The 21,178-nt window shown below is 39.0% G+C and overlaps 2 protein-coding genes and 1 gene segment (V, D, J or C); 2 read left to right on the top strand and 1 right to left on the bottom strand.

The window, feature by feature from the left end:
* Window positions 1-17,816, top strand: part of dnah3 (dynein axonemal heavy chain 3) — a gene marked incomplete at its 5' end in the record, with an annotated part of 47,182 nt that extends 29,366 nt beyond the window's left edge. Inside the window, 20 exons of the mRNA XM_084398794.1 lie at window positions 92-386; window positions 1,107-1,286; window positions 1,375-1,498; window positions 1,759-1,915; window positions 2,004-2,147; window positions 2,482-3,148; window positions 3,559-3,724; window positions 3,815-4,031; window positions 4,354-4,536; window positions 7,084-7,282; window positions 7,413-9,554; window positions 10,147-10,372; window positions 10,882-11,126; window positions 11,821-11,937; window positions 12,222-12,379; window positions 13,811-13,978; window positions 14,067-14,209; window positions 14,396-14,600; window positions 16,717-16,854; window positions 17,409-17,816. Of these exons, the coding sequence (XP_084254920.1) occupies window positions 92-386; window positions 1,107-1,286; window positions 1,375-1,498; window positions 1,759-1,915; window positions 2,004-2,147; window positions 2,482-3,148; window positions 3,559-3,724; window positions 3,815-4,031; window positions 4,354-4,536; window positions 7,084-7,282; window positions 7,413-9,554; window positions 10,147-10,372; window positions 10,882-11,126; window positions 11,821-11,937; window positions 12,222-12,379; window positions 13,811-13,978; window positions 14,067-14,209; window positions 14,396-14,600; window positions 16,717-16,854; window positions 17,409-17,762 (6,228 nt within the window). The 3' untranslated portion in view covers window positions 17,763-17,816. The remainder of the gene's footprint in view (window positions 1-91; window positions 387-1,106; window positions 1,287-1,374; window positions 1,499-1,758; window positions 1,916-2,003; window positions 2,148-2,481; window positions 3,149-3,558; window positions 3,725-3,814; window positions 4,032-4,353; window positions 4,537-7,083; window positions 7,283-7,412; window positions 9,555-10,146; window positions 10,373-10,881; window positions 11,127-11,820; window positions 11,938-12,221; window positions 12,380-13,810; window positions 13,979-14,066; window positions 14,210-14,395; window positions 14,601-16,716; window positions 16,855-17,408) is intronic.
* The window catches only part of LOC311284461 (Ig kappa chain V-III region MOPC 63-like), a 945,935-nt gene that overhangs the window by 844,713 nt on the left and 80,044 nt on the right, over window positions 1-21,178 (top strand).
* lyrm1 (LYR motif containing 1) lies at window positions 17,269-20,874 on the bottom strand. Its single transcript, XM_084399521.1, has 5 exons — window positions 20,811-20,874; window positions 19,867-20,038; window positions 19,723-19,783; window positions 19,571-19,602; window positions 17,269-19,201 (listed from the first exon to the last, which is right to left on the bottom strand). Exons 2-5 carry the CDS (start codon window positions 20,014-20,016, stop codon window positions 19,088-19,090), a joined length of 357 nt encoding a protein of 118 aa, XP_084255647.1. The 5' UTR covers window positions 20,017-20,038; window positions 20,811-20,874; the 3' UTR covers window positions 17,269-19,087.

The raw sequence follows: 21,178 nt of genomic DNA, 5'->3' as shown, positions 1-21,178 counted from the left end.
GGGGTGAATGAATCGAAGGGAAAAATTCACATCACACACATTCACAGTGTAAAGTTACTCTCTTTTTGTGATGTCTCTGTCTCTCTCTCAGGTGTCTGATCTTATCATACCCACGGCAGAAACGTCACGGCAGCTCTTCTTCCTCAGGACGTACCTGTCACATGAAGTGCCCGTGCTGATTGTGGGACCCACAGGAACCGGCAAGTCTGTGATCAACAACAACTTCCTGATGTCGCTCCCGAAGGAGCGCTACACTCCCATCTGCATCAACTTCTCCGCCCGCACCTCTGCCAACCAAACCCAGGACATCATCATGTCCAAGCTGGACCGCCGCCGCAAGGGCGTGTTTGGCCCGCCGATGGGGAAGAAATGCATTATCTATGTTGGTAAGAACTAGATCTGGTACAAACACTGATTGACTAAGCTAAGGCATTGCTGTCACTAATGCTGTAAATATAATAGTTACACAAGTTCTGAAAACATTTCCCTGCAAAATAGTAGTTTAAGTTTGTGCTGATGTACATCTGCTTCATTAACTGATCTCTAGAGAATTAATTAATGCACTGATAAAGAAATAAATACATAAAGATATCAAAAGGTATGGATGCAATTACATGAGAAAGGTAGTCACAATATATGATTGTATTGGCACAGCTCTTTGTATTAGTGTAAACATTTCTGTTCTTTTTACAAATACATTTTTTTGTATACGAGTTGTAAAACAATTCTAATTAAATTACAGCGTGCCACATATTATGTTCTTTGACAATGACCCGGCTTAGCAGACAAGGCTTAGATTAAGCCAGGATTAGGCCTAATTTAAATTAGGACAATTAAGTAGCTTTTATAAACATGCCTTAGGAAAAAAAAAACATTACTGGTGTGGATTTTGAGTCAAAACAATATCACTGACATATTTTAAGATAGTTGCTTTCAGTAAAAACAGTTCAAACATGCATTTTAGTGTGGGTCTAGACTTAAGCTGTGTCTGTGAAACCGGAGGAATAAGTTATAAATAAACTTTTATAAATATTCTACTACTTTCCTTTAATTTTGTGACCTAGCAGAGATTAAAACGGTCTTTGCTATTGTAAAACTTCCTGTAGATGATCTGAACATGCCTGCAAAAGAGATATACGGTGCTCAGCCGCCCATTGAATTGCTGCGGCAGTGGATCGATCATCATCATTGGTATGATAAAAAAGACACATCCAGATTGGACATTGAGGATGTGCTGTTTATGTCTGCTATGGGGCCCCCTGGTGGAGGGAGAAATGACATTACAGGTAAATGTCTGATCCTAAATGCTTATAACAATATTAGCCTTAGTCAGTTTCTTCTTTGTCACTGTTTTGTGTCTTTCTTCCCTCACAGGGCGATTGACACGTCACCTAAACATTATATCAATCGACACATTTGATGATGAGACTCTAGGGAACATCTTCACATCCATCACAGACTGGCACTTCAGCAATGGTTTTGATGCCTCGTTCTACAGGTGTGTGTTGAATCTGTTGTTGTTGTAAAGTGGCCCCAAAAAATGTATTTAGACACTCAAGTCCAAACTTAAAAGTGTCTCAATGTGATTGTATTATATATATAAATAAAAAGATCAAACCAATATTTTAGTGCCATATATTTAGAATACAAATAGCACAAGCACATTTACAAGCCAAACATTTGAAGATTTGTTCTTGTAACCACTGTTTGGCAAAAGAAACGAGATTAAACATGTCTGTGTGTGTGTATTTGTTGTAGGTTGGGTAAAATCATGGTTCAAGCGACTATGGCTGTGTACAAGGATGCGATCGAGAGTTTCCTCCCAACACCGTCTAAATCTCATTATATTTTTAACCTGCGTGATTTCGCGAGGGTGATTAGGGGCGTAATGCTCTGCCCATCGACGCACATGCAGGTAAATGCACACACGTATATAGGCTAAGTAAATACACTAAATAGTTTACAGAATCTGAGTTTAGTTTTGTGCTTCTTTTTTTCATCAGGAAGGAGATAAGCTGATCCGGTTGTGGATCCATGAGATCTATCGTGTGTTTTACGACCGACTGGTTGATAATGATGATAGAGAGACATTTTTTAACATTGTTAAAGAGAGGACATTTGCGTATTTCAAACAAACCATTCACAAGGTAATAGATACGTAGTCATATTTTGCCTCCCACAACATCAAATGATTTTAAATAAATAAATGATCATTTTATTTAATTATACACGTTTTCTTTTTTAAAGACAATTAGATTTAAACCACAGTATTTTTTAAATAATTTATCTATAATAATAAAACATTTTTATTTATGCAAACATACCTTTTAAATTTGAGTTAAAATATGACCTGTGCAATTTGCAATTAATTATTTTAAATAAAATAGATCTGGTTATCTAGTATTTTTTATTTTTTATTCTACACTTTGCTTTAGATGATTTTCTACAGATGTATTCACGTGTTTCTTTTCACCTGTCCAGGTTCTCTGTCATCTCACTCTGTCTGGTAATGTCGAAGATGACAGCATTCGCAGCCTGTTTTTTGGTGACTACGCCAAACCAGACTCGGCCAATAAACCGTATGACGAGATCGCAGATCTAAGCACGTTAACCGAGGTGATGGATTTCTACCTCAGGGAGTTCAATAACATCAGCAAAGCACCCATGAACCTTGTCATGTTTCAGTTCGCCATCGAACACATCTCACGAATCTGCCGTGTGCTGAAACAAGACAACGGTCACCTGCTGCTGGTGGGTATCGGCGGATCAGGGCGACAGAGCACCACCAAACTTGCCACCTTCATCAATGACTACGAGCTGTTTCAGATCGAACTGACCAAGAACTACAGCATGTCGGACTGGCGTGACAATCTAAAGCACTTGATGCTTAAAGCAGGGATAGAGGGGAAGAAAACAACATTTCTCTTTAGCGACAACCAGATCAAGGATGAAGCCTTCGTCGAGGACATCAACATGCTGCTGAACACAGGAGACGTGCCAAACATCTTCCCAGCGGACGAGCGTGCGGACATCATAGACAAAATGCAGGGAATTGCCCAAATGGAAGGGAAGAAGATTGACGTCACACCACTCTCCATGTACAACTTCTTTATCGACAAAGTTAAAGCCAATCTTCATATAGTTCTCGGTACTGTTTATATTATATCATATTTTATATCATATTTTTTATTTAACCAGGACAGAAACCTCTCTGAGAGGTCGCTTTTACTGGCCAAGATAGCAAATTAACGTATACACGAAAGAAGAACACTATACACTTTTATAAATTATATAAAAATAAAGTATATGTTATTTTATTGTTTGTTTATTTAGTAAATATATTTATATATCATATCATTTATATATTATGTTATTTTATATAATAATAGTATACTAATTATATATTTATACTGTATAGAAAATAGTGTATATTTATCTATATATTATAATGGTATTTATGTATTGTCAATTATCACAATTATAAGTTATTTATACTGTATTTATATACTGTATATAGTTATTTTTATTTGTAAACTGTATGCATGTTTGTCCCAATAGCAATGAGCCCAATAGGTGAAGGCTTCCGCAATCGTCTCAGGATGTTCCCGTCTCTGATCAACTGCTGCACCATAGACTGGTTTCAGGCCTGGCCCAAAGATGCTCTGGAAATGGTTGCCAACAAGTTCCTTGAGGACCTGGACCTGGAAGACAACACCAGGATAGAGTGCGGTCATAAGCCAGATTTGATTACCTTTAACAAATGATAGTATTGAAATATAAAGGCTCACATTGTCTGCTTTTGCATTATTCTCAGGGTGGTGGAAATGTGTAAAACGTTCCAGGAGAGTGTGCGAGAGATGTCCGAGCGCTATTACTCCCAGCTGCGCAGACATAATTACGTCACTCCTACTTCTTACCTGGAGCTCATCCTGACCTATAAAGCCTTGCTCAGTTCCAAACGCAACGAGGTGAACGAGCTCAAGAATCGCTACATCATCGGCTTGCAGAAACTTGACTTTGCTGCTTCTCAGGTGAGACAGAAAATGTGAATGCTTTACCTGTCACTTCATAACACTCTCTGTAGATTTCATTATGTTCATCTGCTTCTCTGTTCTATATAATCTTATTTAAATGGTAAATATTTGATTTTCAATATCAATTCAAAATGTAAAATAGAACCATTTTCACAGGTGGTCTCAGATAAATAATGTAGATTTCAGTAAATCGAGATTTTTTTAAATCATTGTGATTTTTTTTTTAATCAATGAGAGCCCATTTTTTGATAATGTACATAGTTATTAGTCATGAATATATTGATGTTGACAGCGCTGTATATGTATGTGTGATGTGCAGGTAGCAGTCATGCAGCAGGAGCTCACAGCTCTACAGCCAGAACTAATCGAGACCGCAAAGCAGACTGATCAGATGATGGTGAAGATAGAAAAAGAGACCGTTGAGGTGGATGCTAAGAAAAAGCTTGTCAGTGCCGATGAGAAAGTCGCCAATGATGCAGCAGCTGCTGCTAAAGCGATTAAGGTAACGGATGGGAAAATAAGGTAACTCACTAAAATAATCCATGCAGGTGTCTGAATGCAAACCCAATTCACCTTTGGCTAAGCCCCGCCCCCCTTAGTTACTGTTGCTACGTCCGACAACTTCATATTGTTCGACTGTGTCAACACGGTGGCGGTAACGTTAGTCACCTTCAAAACTACCACAACAGCGTGTCTGTAACATTAACGTTAGGTGTTTGTATCTTGAATAACAAAGTTAGCTAACATCCAGCCTCTAGTCAAAACATACAATCCTGACTTACGTGATAACTAAACTATCGCTAAGCTTGCTTGCTAGCACCTTGATTCTTCATTAATTAGGGTAGAGAACCGAAATCAAAACCTAAACAGCATAAAACTGTCTAACTAGTATAACTTCACAGTAAGGTTAAAAGCAAAATGTACCTAAAGCACACAAAAGTGTGCTTGTTGATCCTTGAGGGGTTTAGCTGACTGTGAGGACGTCCACACAGTTTAATCCAAAGACGGCACTTTGACTTCGGTTTTGGGAAGGGAAAAAAACGGACACCCCCCTCCCTGGGAAACGTGTATCTGTGTTACAAATGCCCCAGGCACAACGTTTAACCATATTTTTGATAAAACTACGATGGTAATAGCCTGCCGAGGCCAAAAATATGAGATGCCTGTGTTAAAGTCAATGGAGCGCTGTGAAAAAGTGTCGGACCTCTGTGGGAGCTCGTTCTTGGCTGCGCTGTGATTGGTCAATCTACATTCTAGGGTGTGGCTTAGCCAAAGGCGAATTTCAAATCGATTTCATGTATTAGAAATGTAGAAATAAAAAATATATTAAAATGCAATTTATAACACAATGCATGTACAATACAGTCTTATTCCAGGAACCTTTGTCATTGAGGAAAAAACAGTTTCAAATAAGTTAATTGACCTGTCATCATGTTTGTGATGAAAGTGACACTGTTTTTCATGTGCAGAGGTGTCAAAAGTATTCACATTCATTACTCAGGTAGAAGTATAGATACTAGGGTTTAAAAAGACTTCTGTAGAAGTTGAAGTATCAACTCAAGCTTTTTACTCAAGTTAAAGTATAAAAGTACTTGTTTCAAAACTACTAAAAGTATAAAAGTAAAAGTAATGTAAGGAAAAAAAATGCAATTAAAGCTCTCTCTCTCTCTCTCTCTCTTTCTCTCTCTCTCAATCATTTGACACGATTTGCCCCGATTTCTCCCTTGCTTACCGCATCTAGGTTTCCTTCGGAGTAGTTTTGGCGCTTCACACAACCAAATGTGACTACAGCCTCTCACAAGTTAGAAAGACACCACAACGCCAATCAGTTTAGCGATGTGTATTCAGGAGGCGGGACTCAGATCTGAATCGTTTGTGTAATTGGCCAATTTTTTTTAACGACGACAAGCCGGAATGAAAACAAGCCGAAATTAAATAGGAGTAACGAGGCTATTTTTAAAATGTAAGGAGTAGAAAGTACAGATAATTGCGTGAAAATGTAAGGAGTAGAAGTAAAAAGTCGTCTGAAAAATAATTACTCCAGTAAAGTATAGATACCCCAAATTTCTACTTAAGTAAGGTAACAAAGTATTTGTACTTCGTTACTTGACACCTCTGTTCATGTGTAATACTGTAAAGCTGCTTGCTTTAAAACAATCTATCGTAAAAACAAAACAAAAAAGTTATATATAATTGAACTTGATGTGACTTGACTGGAGTGCCGAATTGCAAAGCTTGTACTTATGCATACTTTTTTAGAGTGTGTTACGGCCTCAAAGCAAGTGATAAAAACAATACAGATTTTTTCATGTTCCTTCAGTCTTTTTTATCCACTTGATGAGTTTAATTAGAAAGTGCATTAAAAAAAAAAAAAATAGATGTAGGAATTTACAAGGCTGGAATGGTCTTGGTGGACTAGATGCACTGCTTCAATTGAGGGGACTGGGAAAGTGGTTAGCACATTTGTAGGGCTGCACGATATTGAAGAAAAATGCGATATGCGATAACTCATTAAATTATGCGATATTCGATATGCGATACGATAATGCTTAAAGTGTGTCAAATTAACTTAAATTATCTTTAAAATATATTTAAAATTATATAACCTACATACGTGTTTCACATTCTTTTTGTGACAAGAAAACATCTCTACAACTTCTGAAAGTGAACATCAGTGTTTTACTGTAGCATAAGAAGTGTTATTTTAACATCAGTGTAAACCATGGGGTTCAGGGTTTCAGGTTATCCTACATTAGGGTTATTTAACAACAGAAACTGAATAATAAAAATAAAACACTGCTTAGTTTTCACTGTGTGAATTAAATATATACTGATTCTTATTAAAGCTACAAAAGTTATTCAGCCAAGTCTTTTGCTCATGGCCCCAGTTATTGCAAGCCGTTGCGATATGCATATTGCGATATATATATTTCGATATATTGTGCTGCCCTAAATTTGAGCATAGGATGCGGTGGTTTGTGAGATGAGGTAGACACTTTGCTAAAGCTATGATTGAGGAGTTTAAATCAATTAATTTATTGTCTGATAGGATGAGTGTGAGGGGGATCTTGCAGAGGCGATGCCAGCGCTGGAAGCGGCTCTTTCTGCTCTAGACACACTGAAGCCGGCTGATATTACTGTCCTGAAGACAATGCAGAATCCGCCTGGTCCCGTCAAACTCGTCATGGAATCCATCTGTGTCATGAAGGGAATTAAACCAGAGAGGAAACAAGACCCTGGTGGATCAGGTATGAGAATGATTTTTGTCTCTCCTGAACACTGCATTGGTTGAAGGTCACATTAAACCAGCTAAGATCACCATTTTGCCAGCATCTTTAGCTATTCTGTTATCTTTTTTTATTTGCTTTATTTACACAGGTAAGATGGTTGAAGACTTCTGGGGGCCATCTAAGAAGCTTCTAAGTGATATGAAGTTCCTTGAGAGCCTCAAAACATTCAACAAGGACAACATACCTGCCGCTAACATCAAGAAAATCAGAGAAAAGTTTATAGACCACCCAGACTTTCAGCCCTCAATAATCAAAAGCGTGTCTTCTGCCTGCGAGGGGCTTTGCAAGTGGGTGCGTGCCTTGGAAGTGTATGAGCGTGTGGCCAAGGTTGTCGCCCCCAAGAAAGAGAAATTAAAAGAAGCAGAAGACGAGCTAGCTGTGCAGATGCAGATGTTAACCATAAAACGTGCCGAACTGAAGGAGGTGGAGGATCGTCTGCAGGCATTAAATGACACGTTCGAAGGGATGATACAGAAGAAAAAAGACCTAGAAGCAAACATCGAGCTCTGTTCCCAGAAGCTAATACGAGCTGAAAAACTAATCGGTGGCCTGGGAGGAGAAAAAGACAGATGGACAGAGGCTGCGCGGCTCCTCGGCATCAAATACACCAACTTGACCGGCGACGTGCTTTTGTCCTCGGCTACAGTGTCGTATCTTGGAGCATTCACCGTCGATTATCGCGTGGAGTGTCAGCGGAAATGGCACGAGCTGTGCAGTGAGAAGATGGTGCCATGTTCAAAGGACTTCACGCTTAGCAACACTCTCGGAAACCAGGTGTCGATCCGTTCGTGGCAGATCTCTGGATTACCCGTGGACTCGTTTTCCACCGATAACGGAATCATCGTCTCAAACTCTCGCCGTTGGCCACTCATGATCGACCCTCAGGGCCAGGCCAACAAGTGGATCAAAAACATGAACAAGGCTAACAAACTCTCTGTCATCAAGCTCTCAGATGGCAACTACATCCGTACCCTCGAGAACGCCATTCAGTTTGGCACACCGGTCCTCCTGGAGAATGTCGGCGAGGAGCTGGACGCAGTTTTAGAGCCGGTTCTCCTGAAACAGACCTTTAAGCAGCAGGGCGTGGAATATATGAAACTGGGCGAGAACACCGTGGAATATTCAGCCGACTTCCGGTTCTACATAACAACAGGGTTGAGGAATCCGCATTACTTGCCGGAGGTGGCGGTCAAAGTGTGTCTGTTGAACTTCATGATCACGCCGTTGGGTCTCGAAGATCAGCTGCTGGGGCTCGTCGCCGCCAAAGAGAAACCAGAACTCGAGGAGAAGAAAAATCAGCTGATTCTCGAAAGTGCAGCCAGTAATAAACAGCTGAAGGAGATCGAGAACCAAATCCTGGAGGTTCTTTCTTCCTCTGAAGGGAACATCCTAGAGGACGAGGCTGCCATTAAGGTCCTCTCATCATCTAAGGTGCTGTCAGAAGAGATATCCGAGAAGCAGAAGATCGCAATCGTGACTGAAAATGAGATTGACGAAACGCGAATGGGTTATCGGCCGGTTGCAGAACACTCGTCCATTCTGTTCTTCTGCATCTCAGATTTGGCGAACATCGATCCCATGTACCAATACTCTCTCACGTGGTTCATCAACCTGTACCTGCACTCCATTGCTCACAGCACACCTAGCGACGACCTACAGACCCGCATAGCCAACATCCTAGATCACTTCACCATGCGCGTTTACTACAACGTGTGCCGCTCTCTGTTCGAGAAGGACAAGCTGCTGTTCTCCTTGCTTTTGACCGTTGGCATCATGCAGGGAAAAGGTCAGGTCGACGACATCGTCTGGCGCTTCCTTCTCACAGGAGGCGTTGCTCTGGAAAACCCGTTCCCCAACCCAGCCCCGGAGTGGCTTTCAGACAAATCATGGTCCGAAATAGTCCGTGCTTCCCAACTTCCCCGTCTCAAAGGATTGTTTGAGCATGTGCAGGAGAACATTGCGCCATGGAAGCAGATTTACGACTCTGGTCATCCGCAGGACGAGGAGTTACCCGGGAAGTGGTGCGAGGTAGTGGGCATGGAGCGCATGGTGGTGCTGCGCTGCTTCAGGCCGGATAAACTTGTGCTGGCGGCACAGCAGTTCATTGTGGACAATATGGGCCGGGCGTTCATCGAGCCACCGACCTTCGACCTGGCGGAAAGCTACAGTGATTCCAACTGCTGTTCGCCGCTCATCTTCGTCCTCTCTCCAGGAACAGACCCTACAGCAGGTGAAATAGAAAGAAGTTCCTTTTCTGTGCTTTTTTATAATATAGTATTGTTCCTTCTGATATATGTACACCATTAGTAATTTTGTTTTGAAAATGTAATATACTATAACAGGTTTCATTATTATTTTGAATCAGTTTTTATTTAATTTTAGTTAAAGTTTTAGTATTTTTTTGTTTGTCATTTTTAGATATTTTTTAAATGTCTATATAGATTTAATTAATGTAATACATTTTTATTTCAGTTTTAGTACTTCAAATTAAAGTTTTTTTTTATTATATTTTATTAATGTTAATGTTTATTTTATTTCAAGACACTCTGCAAAAGCACTGCAAAAAATGAAAGTATGAAAAAGTTATGGAAGTTTAAATTTATTGTTTTATTTGACATAAAATATATACTTTACCATATCATTTTTACTTTTAATAACTTTAAATAGTTTTGTATGATACTCAAATGATGGTCTTGAAGACCAATGTAAAATCTGGACAATCTGTAATATTATTAGAAATAAAATCGCAGTATATGATTGTTTCGGCACAGACCTAAACATTTACAATTAAATGATGTTATTTCCCTCTTTGTCTTACTCAGGACTGCTGAAGTTTGCAGATGACTTGGGCATGGGCGGCAGTAAGACCCAGACGATCTCTCTCGGTCAAGGTCAAGGTCCAGTAGCTGAGCAGCTGATCAAGGTCGCGCTGACCAACGGCGACTGGGTCGTTCTGCAGAACTGTCATCTGGCAACCAGCTGGATGCCAAGCTTGGAGAAGATTTGCGAGGAGGTCATCACACCTGAAAACACACACACCAGCTTCAGGTAAAAATTGTGCCGTTTCAAAATAAAGCAAATCACACACAATTTAAACATGAAGTTAAATGCAAAGGACATATTTAATCTCATAATCCAAAGAAAAAAAAAATGAAGAAATTAAAATGAAGCATGTCATAACATTTTTGCAGTGTGATGTTATTTTTTTTATGACAATTAAGCACGTTTCCCCCTAAACTCTCATTACAGTAATACAATTATGCGAATCATCCTACAAAATTATTTTAAAATCAGCTTAAAATAGATGCAGTAAAATAAATACTAGCATTATGTATACCTACTAATTAAATAATAGTTAATTATTATAAATAACATGTATCATTATATGAATGTTTGCATTACTGTAATTACAATGAGATTAAAATAGAGAGAGAAAAAAGTAAATACTTTTCTGTGGTAATCAACATTTATGCAAATATTATTTACTATTTTTCTGAGACAAAAAATGTCCCAATTACTTACCCAATATTCCTAACCCCAAACTCTTTGTGTTTTAGGTTGTGGTTGACCAGTCAACCATCTGATAAGTTTCCAGTGAGTGTTTTGCAGAATGGGGTGAAGATGACGAATGAGCCTCCCAAAGGACTGAGGGCAAATTTACTGCGTTCTTACCTCAGCAATCCCATCTCAGACCCCGCCTTCTTCAACAGCTCCGCTAAGCAGGACATCTGGCAGAAGCTGCTGTTCGGCCTGTGTTTCTTCCACGCTCTGGTACAGGAGAGGAGAACGTTCGGCCCACTCGGTCAGATATGCATCTTTTTTTTATTTTTTATTTTAGGCATTTCAATAGAAAAGAACAACGGGAGGAAGCACGTCACAAATCAAACATACAAGTGAAACATGAAACCTCCATCTGTATCCCTTACGTATCTTTAATGCAGTTTGCTTTCCTGTCTGTAATCCTTAATTTAATTTAGCCTCCGTCTTTAGAGAACAAGCTGCTGTGATGCTATCATCAGTCTACCGGATCTAATCTTTTCTAAACATGCATTATATACTGTACATCCACAATCAAATGGCAGTTTTATAGGCAGAGGCAGCTATAAGTTCATAGATTGATTCCCCTAAAAAAAACTATCAACACTATTATTAAACCAAGCTCGTCTAATATAACTCCCTTCTATTTATCTATATGATCTGGATATTATTATGAAGAGTGATAATCAATATCCGACAATCAAATAAAGCATGCACATCCAAAAAAAAACTCGTTGGTAAACTGTTGCTGTAGCTCACCAAAACAAATGTGATGTTTAAAGCTTCATGCTCTTCATCAGACTCTTTAGGTGAGCTCATTAAATGTGTTTGGGAGCCAGGGTGTTGACTCTTCTGTATTTTGTAAGATTCATTTCCTGATGTCATTCATATCTTCTATAGGGGGTTTCATTGTGGCATTAAATGTGTGTTCAATCTTCTCTCTTCATCTTTCTCTGCAGGTTGGAATATTCCATACGAGTTTAACGAGTCTGACTTGAGAATCAGCATTCGTCAGATCCAGATGTTCCTGGACGAGTATGAAGAGGTTCCACTGGAGGCCCTCGCGTATCTGACAGGTGATTAAGCAAGCAACCGCCCTGATAATCATAGTAAACACATAGCAGTGTGCTAACAGCCACTCAGAACCCCTTAGTAATCACATAGCAACACCCTAGCATTATGGTGGTGAGTTTTGTATAGGTGATCACTACTCTTTTCTTCAGAAAATGCAAAAATACTGGCTAGTTACTGGCAGTATTTCTTTTTGCAATACGAACACATCTTAACATGTACAGTATTTGATGAAACGCAGTTGCATTGTTACAACACTCGAGCTGATGTTTTCTCGTGTCCTCTGCAGGAGAGTGTAATTATGGTGGGAGGGTGACTGACGATAAAGACCGGAGACTGCTGATGTCCCTCCTCTCCATCTTCTACAGCTGGGAGCTCATTAAACAGGACAAGTATCGTGTGTGTGAGGGAGATCTGTACTATGTGCCGTCACACGCTCCCTACCAGGTACACGCTCACACTGTGCACCTTCATTAAATCAAGTCAAGTCACCTGTATTTATATAGCGTGTTATACAATACTGGTTGTTTCAAAGCTGCTTTACAGTGATACACAAATAATAGGGACTTTTGTACCCGAAGAGCCTTTTCATAGTTCCTATAGCTATTGGTGAACGTACCCGGATTTTGGCGTGTTCGCACCGCAGGAACTAGGAACGATTTTAGCTCTAGGAACTCCTTTTGGAGGAACTAATTTAGCTCCTACTTCAGAGTCGGTCTAAACCAGCACTATAGGAACTATCCGTGACGTTAGTGTATGCTGCTGATTGGCCGAACGCACGCGAAACACCAGCACCCGCCATTTTTTAAAATATATATATATTATAGCCTACATATTAACTCCAGAAACTGACTCTACGAACATGGAAAACTGATAGATGGGCCTCTTAACCTTTACTCTAAGGAGAAAATCCAACGCAACTTTGAGGGGACCAAGAGAAACATGATTATATATTTCTGCTCAGCTAGCACAACAACAAGCGAGGCTTACGTCACTTCAGAGTTCCTGCTGGCGGTGCGAATGCAACCAGGAAAATGTTCCTAAGGGAACCATTAGTTCTCAGGGAACCACCCTGGTGGCTAGTTCCTAGTTCCTAGAACTACCCGGTGTGAAAGCCCCTAATGATCAATGATGCAAACATAATTCAATTCTGCTGTGAAGAAGCTTTAAAAAGACAGTGTCATTGTTCAGCTAAAGTCAGTTCATTATGCAAAAGAAACAAACAAACCATTCTGATGCTTAATGGAATAATAGTTCACCCAGAAATTAAGTCATGTGATGTATTGCATACATTAAAATGTTCTGAATTATGATCATTTATGAGACATGCCAGGACCATGATGCATATTTAGGTGTCATGTTTGTGGCAGTTAATTATTATAGTTAATTACAACTAAGCATCATTATAAAATAATTAAAATAACTGAAATATATATATATATATTTTTTTTTTACTTATTTTATTTCAGATATTATTCAGTTACTTGGCATTTCTCATTTTTAAGTTAAAAATAAATAAAAAATAAAGATTTAATAAATTTAATAATAAACTTTATTAATGTAGACATATTCCTAAAACTACAACAAAGAAAAAACGAATTAAAATGGCAAAAAAACAAATTACTAAAAATGTAAATAATTTTTTTTATAAAAACAGAAAATCGAATACATTTAATGATAAACTTTATTAATAAAATTGTATTAACAAAACTATATAGACTACAACTAAACTAAAACTGTGAGTAAAATTTGAAATGAAAAAGGAACATTTAAAAATGAATTAAAAATATTAAGTATATTTGTATATTACGGATACTAAAATAGCACTGGCTTGTGGGGATTTGAGAGCTACAGAAGATGAATCTCTTTTATATGTAGAGTTATGTGGACTACATCCGCAACCTGCCCATCAGTGCTGAACCCGAGGTCTTCGGCCTCCACAGCAATGCTAATATCACCAAGGATAACCAGGAGACCAATCAGCTGTTGGACGGCGTGCTGCTGACGCTACCGAGACAAACTAGCAGCGGAGCCAAATCTCCACAGGTGGGAGGAGGCGGATCGTTAATGAAAAATGATTGACAGTTTTGTGTACCTGCTCTTCCTGTCAGTGCGTTTGTCTGTGTCCACACAGGAAGTGGTAGACGAGCTGGCCGAGGGAATGCTGGCCAAGCTTCCCTGTGATTTTGACATTGAGATGGTGACCAATAAATACCCACTCCTGTATGAGGAGTCGATGAACACAGTCTTACGCCAGGAACTCATTCGCTTCAACAGGTACCAGACATATTCGTCACCCACATCACATACATCATAACATTCCTGCTGTAGAGCTAGCAATGCCAAGGTTGTGGCGGGTTTGATTCCCAGATAATGCATGAACTTAGCAAATGTATACCATGAATGCAATATAAGTTGCTTTGGATGTAAGCATCTGCTAAATGCATTAATGTAAATGTATAGGCTGTCAAAGGTGGTGCGTAGCAGCCTGCTGAACACCCAGAAGGCACTTCGGGGGCAGGTTGTGATGTCAGCCGAGCTGGAGAACGTCTTCAACAGTCTTCTCGTTGGGAAAGTGCCGGCCACATGGGCCGCTAAGTCCTACCCTTCCCTTAAACCCCTGGGAAGCTACATGTCCGACTTCCTCGCCAGGCTGCAGTTTCTACAGGTGAGCAAGTCAAACGGCTAAAGACAAACGCACACAACAAGACACAAGCTCATGTTCCTTTAATGATGTGAATTGTTTCCAACTGGTGAACCTGCACTGAAAATATGTGGTGTACAAACAATCTTCACTCAGAAATTGCTAGTAAATTTCACAAATAACTATAGAACAACTGAAATAGTATTTTCTTGTAAAATATACTCCAATAATCCTTGTTTTATGTGCAGTTTCGATTTTTTTTTTTTATAGTGTAGTCATCAATGCTTTTTCAGTAACAATGAGATACAGTTCTATTATAGTTGTAATTGATATTTTGAGATGGTTTTATTGTTATATTTTTCTGTTTTCAATTTGATTTAAACAAATTTTAGTTGTTTTGTTTTGAAACAACTAGCTGAAAAAAAAATATATTTATACCATGGGCTGTTTAAATACTCGATTCTGATTGGCTGGAAGGTGTGCAGTAAAACCGTTTAATGCACAGGTAGTTCCAGTCAGTTTGATTACAGTTCGAAATTAATCCGCTACATTGGTAACCATAGTAACACAGATACACTTGCAAGCAGAGTGAGAGACGCATATGAAAACGTTTAGGTAGGCTAAATCGATGATTTTTGAATATCGTTTAATTTGTATCAGTGTTGCCTGTCATTCATAAATAATTGTCATAAATCCATTAAAGAATCATTAAGTTAGCTATATGCTTAAGCAATGAGGGGACTGTTAAAGAAGAGATCGACGCACACAGGTAACTCGCGCACGTCTCTCTCTCTCTCTCTCTCTCTCTGTTACTTCTCCTTCAGTTCTCTGTCTCTCTCTTTTAATAATGAATTTAAATAAATGTGAATTCATTCAAATAAAAGCAATCCGATGGCTCTACTTTATTTAAAGCGGACGGAGTGCAAGAACTGACGAGCCTTAACTTAAGAAATAACCGTCATTTTTACACGTCTGTTAAAAAATTACACTGTAAACATCAGTTACAGCTTTAACTTATTTTTAACTTGGCAAATAACCAAGGTATAAGCGGGATAATCCACGGCTAGCCATGCATTAAAGAATTTTAATGCACTTCGTAGAGGCAACCACCCTCCGCTTCGCGTCGGGTGGTTCTTCGCCTCTACGTCGTGCATTAAAATCCTTTAATGCATGGCTAGCCGTGGATTATCCCTTACATATATTTTACTTCAGATAATGTTTATTTTATTTCAAGCAATGAAAATGTTTTTTTTTAATTTACATTTACATTTACATTTAGTCATTTAGCAGACGCTTTTATCCAAAGCGACTTACAAATCATAAGCTCATCACTGTCACTTTTTACCCAACCGTCCAATCACAGTGGAGGAGGGGCGGGACTAATACCACACCGACCAACCGCCACTTTCTGCTTGTACAACGTCAACAGATGACAACAACAAGCATAATAACAGAACAAAATCATTTAAAACAAGAGCCAGAGAAAATACGTTACATTGTATCGACATTTTAATATAGAATCAGCGCAGAAACAAAATATGTGTGAAATGAGATAATAGTAAAACTTTCGTGGATATTCCGTATTATAACAAGTGTCTCAGCTGAAAAAAACCACAACGCTGCCAAAACGCTCTCAAGCGCCCATAGCTAGGCGATTTCAGCAGAGCGCCTAGCGTTTTCAGCTGGCTAAAAACGCTTTGGTGGACACACGGCCTAAGGTGTTTTCAGTGTTATACGGTAGGGGGCGCTATTGGGCATCTTCTGAAAGAGTAGAGAATCTCCGGATCAAAACACAGGCAAACAAGAAGCAGAAACAAGAGATAAAAGTATTGCTTATGCACATTGTAGTCTTATTTTCTCTACTTTTTGCTCAAAAATGTTGCTTTTTTTATGAAACTGTTGATAAAAAAAGAATGCATGAAGCTATAATAAAACGTTTAGGTTTTTTTTCCAAGTAGAGGCTCTGTTCTTGTAGTGTGTAGTGTGCACTAGGTGTAATAAGGACACTAGGTCAGCCAATGTGTGCTCTAAGATTATTGAAACCAATTGTGCACTACTCACCAATCAGTTTCTAATTGTTCGGCCATCTTTGTGTGTGTGTTTGTGTGTGTGTGTGTGTGTGTGTGTGTGTGTGCTTTAGGACTGGATTGATAACGGCCCTCCGTCTGTGTTCTGGGTATCTGCGTTCTATTTCACTCAGTCGTTCCTCACTGGCGTGTCTCAGAATTTCGCTCGCAAGTACACCATCCCCATCGACTACATCGGCTTCGAGTATGAGGTTCGTGTGCCAATGAGAGAGTGACCTGAGAGCGTATGAGAAAGAGGGTGATCTGTGCTCAATAAATGAATGTTTCTTAAACACTGACATTCTAAACTCAAAGAAAAAGTGTTTTTGGTATATTCAGCTGCATACAATGTTATTACAATTTAAAATGACTAATTTCTATGTGAATATATTGTAAAATGTAATTTGTTCCTGTGATCAAAGCTGAATTTTCATCATCATTACTCCAGTCTTCAGTGTCACATGATCCTTCACAAATCATTCTAATATGATGATTTGATGCTCAAGAAACATTTCTGATTATTATCAATGTTGAAAACAGTTGTGCTGCTTCATTTTTAATAATAAAAAAAAAAACTAGGATACATTTATACTTTGAAAGAACGGCACAGGAATCTTTTGCAACATTGTAAATGTCTTTAATGTAAATTTTGATCAATTTAATGAGTCCTTGCTAATTGAAAGTATACATTTATATTGAAAAAATTTAATAAAATGACCCCTAACTTATGAACAGTTGTGTATATCATAAAGTGCATCTCTTTTAGGTCTGTAAGCAGGAAACTCACATGGAGGGGAAGCCGGAGGATGGCGCGTACGTCCGTGGGCTTTTCCTCGAGGGAGCGCGCTGGGATCGGGAGCACATGGTTATCGGTGAGTCTGTTCCTAAAGTTCTCTTCGACACGCTGCCCATAATCTGGCTGAAGCCTGGAGAGAGCGCAACTTTCCTGCACGAGAGCGTTTACATCTGTCCCGTGTACAAGACCAGCGCCAGGCGCGGGACTCTCTCCACCACTGGTCACTCCACCAACTACGTTCTGTCCATCGAGCTGCCCTCGGACAAGCCCCAGAAGCACTGGATCAACCGCGGCGTCGCCTGCCTGTGCCAACTCGACACCTGAGCGCATCCACTACAGATTTTCAGCGTGTTTACATTTCAACATGCCAAACATATGAAAAACCAAAAAATATTAAATTAAATACAGCACTAATTAGCATATTGTAGTTCCTTTTAATATAATTGTATGGAATAATAAAACAAAATGGCTTAAAGCAGTATTGTGTAATTCTTTAGACGTTAGAGTCAGCATGTAAAATCAAAATGGACAATTCTTTTTTTATTTTATTCATGTGCCTTGTAATCCTTAGGCCGGCTACACACTGGCTGCGTGGCGTTTTCTATGTCTTTGCACACCAGAAGCGTGTCTGACGCGGCGCTGCTGTTGCTAGGTGACATGATAAGCCTCAATGGTGATATATTCGAGTTGTGGAAGGCCTATACTTCATGTTAAACATAAATATATAGCAGCAAAGACAACGTCGGCAGTATTGACGGCAAAATGAGAATAGAACAGAATATTTTGTTCTGTATTGACAGGTGTAATATTTGAAAATCGATAATTATTATTTTATATCTGCAAAACCTAGAGACTTTCAAACATCAAAATGTCACTTATTAATATGTATTCGTGTCAAAATGACATATAAACATCTTTTCCTATTCTATTTTGCCTGGAAACGCTTCCAACACGCTTGCGTCGCGTGAAAAATAGGCGTCGGTTCTCTTTCTAGCACGCTCGCGTTTTCGGCGCGGCTCGTGCAAGCTCTAACCTGCTAACATGGGAGCCCTAGATAAAAACAGACACGCCACACAGCCAGTGTGTAGCCGGCCTAAGTCAAAATAACTTCCCCTCCCTCTTACAACAACATCTCTTCTTTGATGACGTGTTTATTGGCGTGAGGGCGGAGCAACCTGTCACTCACGCGAGATCCACCAATAGCAAACCACAACCATCCAATCAATTTCCCACGGACAAAATCAAGCCCCTCCCTACATTTTCTCTTGTTCGAGAAGCCATTTCACTCAGATATACGTCACAATAGGGCAACCTCCGTTTCATGGTGCTGATTAGATGTGCAGAAACCATTTCTAGTTTAAACTCAAAAGTTTAATGAATGATGATAAATAAACGCAGCTAGATACTTAGAATGCAACATTAACTGAGACCTTTATACAATGACAAAATAAATACACCTTTTAACATGAATCAAAACAGCTCACATTCGCATTCATCATGCTTTACACTGGCAGTGAGAGGGATTGCCCTGATCTGTTTCATATTGCAGCCTTTTTAAGATATGAACTACATGAACTGTCAAACTTTATAATGTTCCCTGGTGTGTTTCAACACAATGTCCTACACACTTTAAGACATCTGTTAGTGTGTCAGGTCTCATCCTGAGACTGTAGGTACACGGGTTTGGCTTGTTTCCGCAGTCTCTGCTGACCTCGCAGCTTTCTGCCCTTCTGAGTGGCCAGACCCATCGGTGGAAGATATGTCTGAGGAAAAATTATTTATGACATATTAGTGTGTAAATCTCACAAAAACTGCCAGGAAACATTTCCAAGTCATATTTCAGAATGATAAGAAATATGAAGTAATGGCAATATTATTACAATATTGAAATAACAATAAGTAACGTTTAATAAAGAACTTTAACTTTTTAAAAAAATCATAAATAGTGGTCATAAATACGGACCTAAATCTTTGTAAAACGGCAAGAACATGACCAAGTCATATTTCACCCCAAATTTTTGCATTAATGAAAATGTTGAGATATATATATATAAAGGCATTTCTTCATGAGATTCACAAATATAGCAGTATTATTATTATTAGTGCTTATGATCTTATGTGGAGGTACTTACTGGTCTGGGATAGGGGTTCCTATAATGCAGTCCTGCCATGAAAAACAAAATAAAAATCATTTTAGCAGATCACCTGATATTTGATAACGTCTTAAAAATGACGTTAATTATTTCTCGGCTCATAAATGAAGCGTTTGATATAATATACAGACCGATCTCTATCCGAGCTTCACACTCCTCAATGCATCTCTGGATTGATTCTGGATCTGTTATCTGTGACAGGGAGAAGACATGAGAACATGTTATGGATATGAGCTCTCTCACAGGTCCTCGGGCGATGTGAGGTCGGTCCACACCTGCTGGTTCTGTCGGAAGAGGGTTCGAGCCTCCTGAGCGATATATTTGCGCTCGGTGTCGGTGTCCTGAGGAAGAGCAGACTGAGCTTTCCAACTGCGTGCCACGCGTAGGATCCTCCTGTAGAGAGACAGCACATGTGGACGAGACATCCGGACCGCCTGTCAACATGAACTGACACAACAATACTGTACATGTTAGAAGAACTTGACAAGGCCATTATTTTAGCTTAGAAATGCATAGTATTTTTTACTTATTTGTGGTATAAGTCACAAATATTAAATATATATATATATATATATATATATATATATATAATAAATTATATATAAAACAATGTGTATATATATATAAATATATACATGCACAAATAAATTATTAATCAGTGTGTATATATACAGTATATTAGTGCTGTAAAATCGATTAAGCGCATCTAACAAGTTTGTTTATATAATGTGTGTGTGTGTCATGTATATACAGTATATATATATATGCATACACACGAGTATATATACACACATTATGTAAAAAAGCTTGTTAGATGCGAATCATGCGATTAATCGATTTGATAGCATTAATATATACACACACACATTTATATACACAATTTCTACAATTATGCAGCAGTTATATTCATATATAATCAGCAGCATATTAATTAGCATGACAAAGCATGATATATCAATATATATATATTATTTGAATTAATTATGCTGCATATTTATGTTGAAATAATCTTTATTATTCAGTATTAAATATAATGCGTAGTGCGTACAAACACAGAAATCAGTGCGTGACCTCTGTGTTACTGTTAGGTAAACTGGATGGCTGTCAATAAGAGATTTGCAATATCCTTGACACACATTACAATTGTTACAGTCTTCCGTTGAATGCATTAATAATCTAGCTGCTCATTATCTCTACTCCCTGATGAAATAAATATTACCTATGGGTGATTAGATCAATACAGCTTATGTGAACATCTCCGCACTTCCGCACTTCCGCACTCCAGCGTCCACGTGCTTGCGAGTGATGACGTCTCGAACTGCGGGGAGTTTTGTTTCGAACTAGTCCGGAAAGCTCCCGTGTTGCGCATTCGCATATCTGAGAGATGTTTGCGCCAGTTACGCCTGCGTCGCTTTTACGCATACTCCCTCGAACCCAAACAAAAAGAGAAACTGCGATCAATCAGCGGCCGATCCGCGTTTCTCTGGTTCCGTGCGGCAGTATCGAGTCCCTCAGGATCATCTCCGTCCCCCCAGAAACGGTCCAAAGGAGTGGGAGCCGGTAAAGGAGGTGGTTTTTACCGGAGCC

The sequence above is a fragment of the Rutilus rutilus genome (assembly GCF_951802725.1).
Source record: "Rutilus rutilus genome assembly, chromosome: 24".
Lineage (NCBI taxonomy): Eukaryota > Metazoa > Chordata > Actinopteri > Cypriniformes > Leuciscidae > Rutilus > Rutilus rutilus.
Note: the sequence above shows the minus strand (reverse complement) of the source record. Positions and strands in the feature narration are given on the sequence as shown.

What these genes read in the sequence shown, in the direction of transcription:
- lyrm1 (XM_084399521.1), bottom strand. Translation starts at nt 20,016, where the DNA reads ATGTCTCGTCCACATGTGCTGTCTCTCTACAGGAGGATCCTACGCGTG. An exon ending in TCTTCCGACAGAACCAGCAG is followed by an intron (nt 19,784 to 19,866) that starts GTGTGGACCGAC and finishes TCCCTGTCACAG; the next exon opens with ATAACAGATCCAGAATCAAT. An exon ending in TGAAGCTCGGATAGAGATCG is followed by an intron (nt 19,603 to 19,722) that starts GTCTGTATATTA and finishes TTTTCATGGCAG; the next exon opens with GACTGCATTATAGGAACCCC.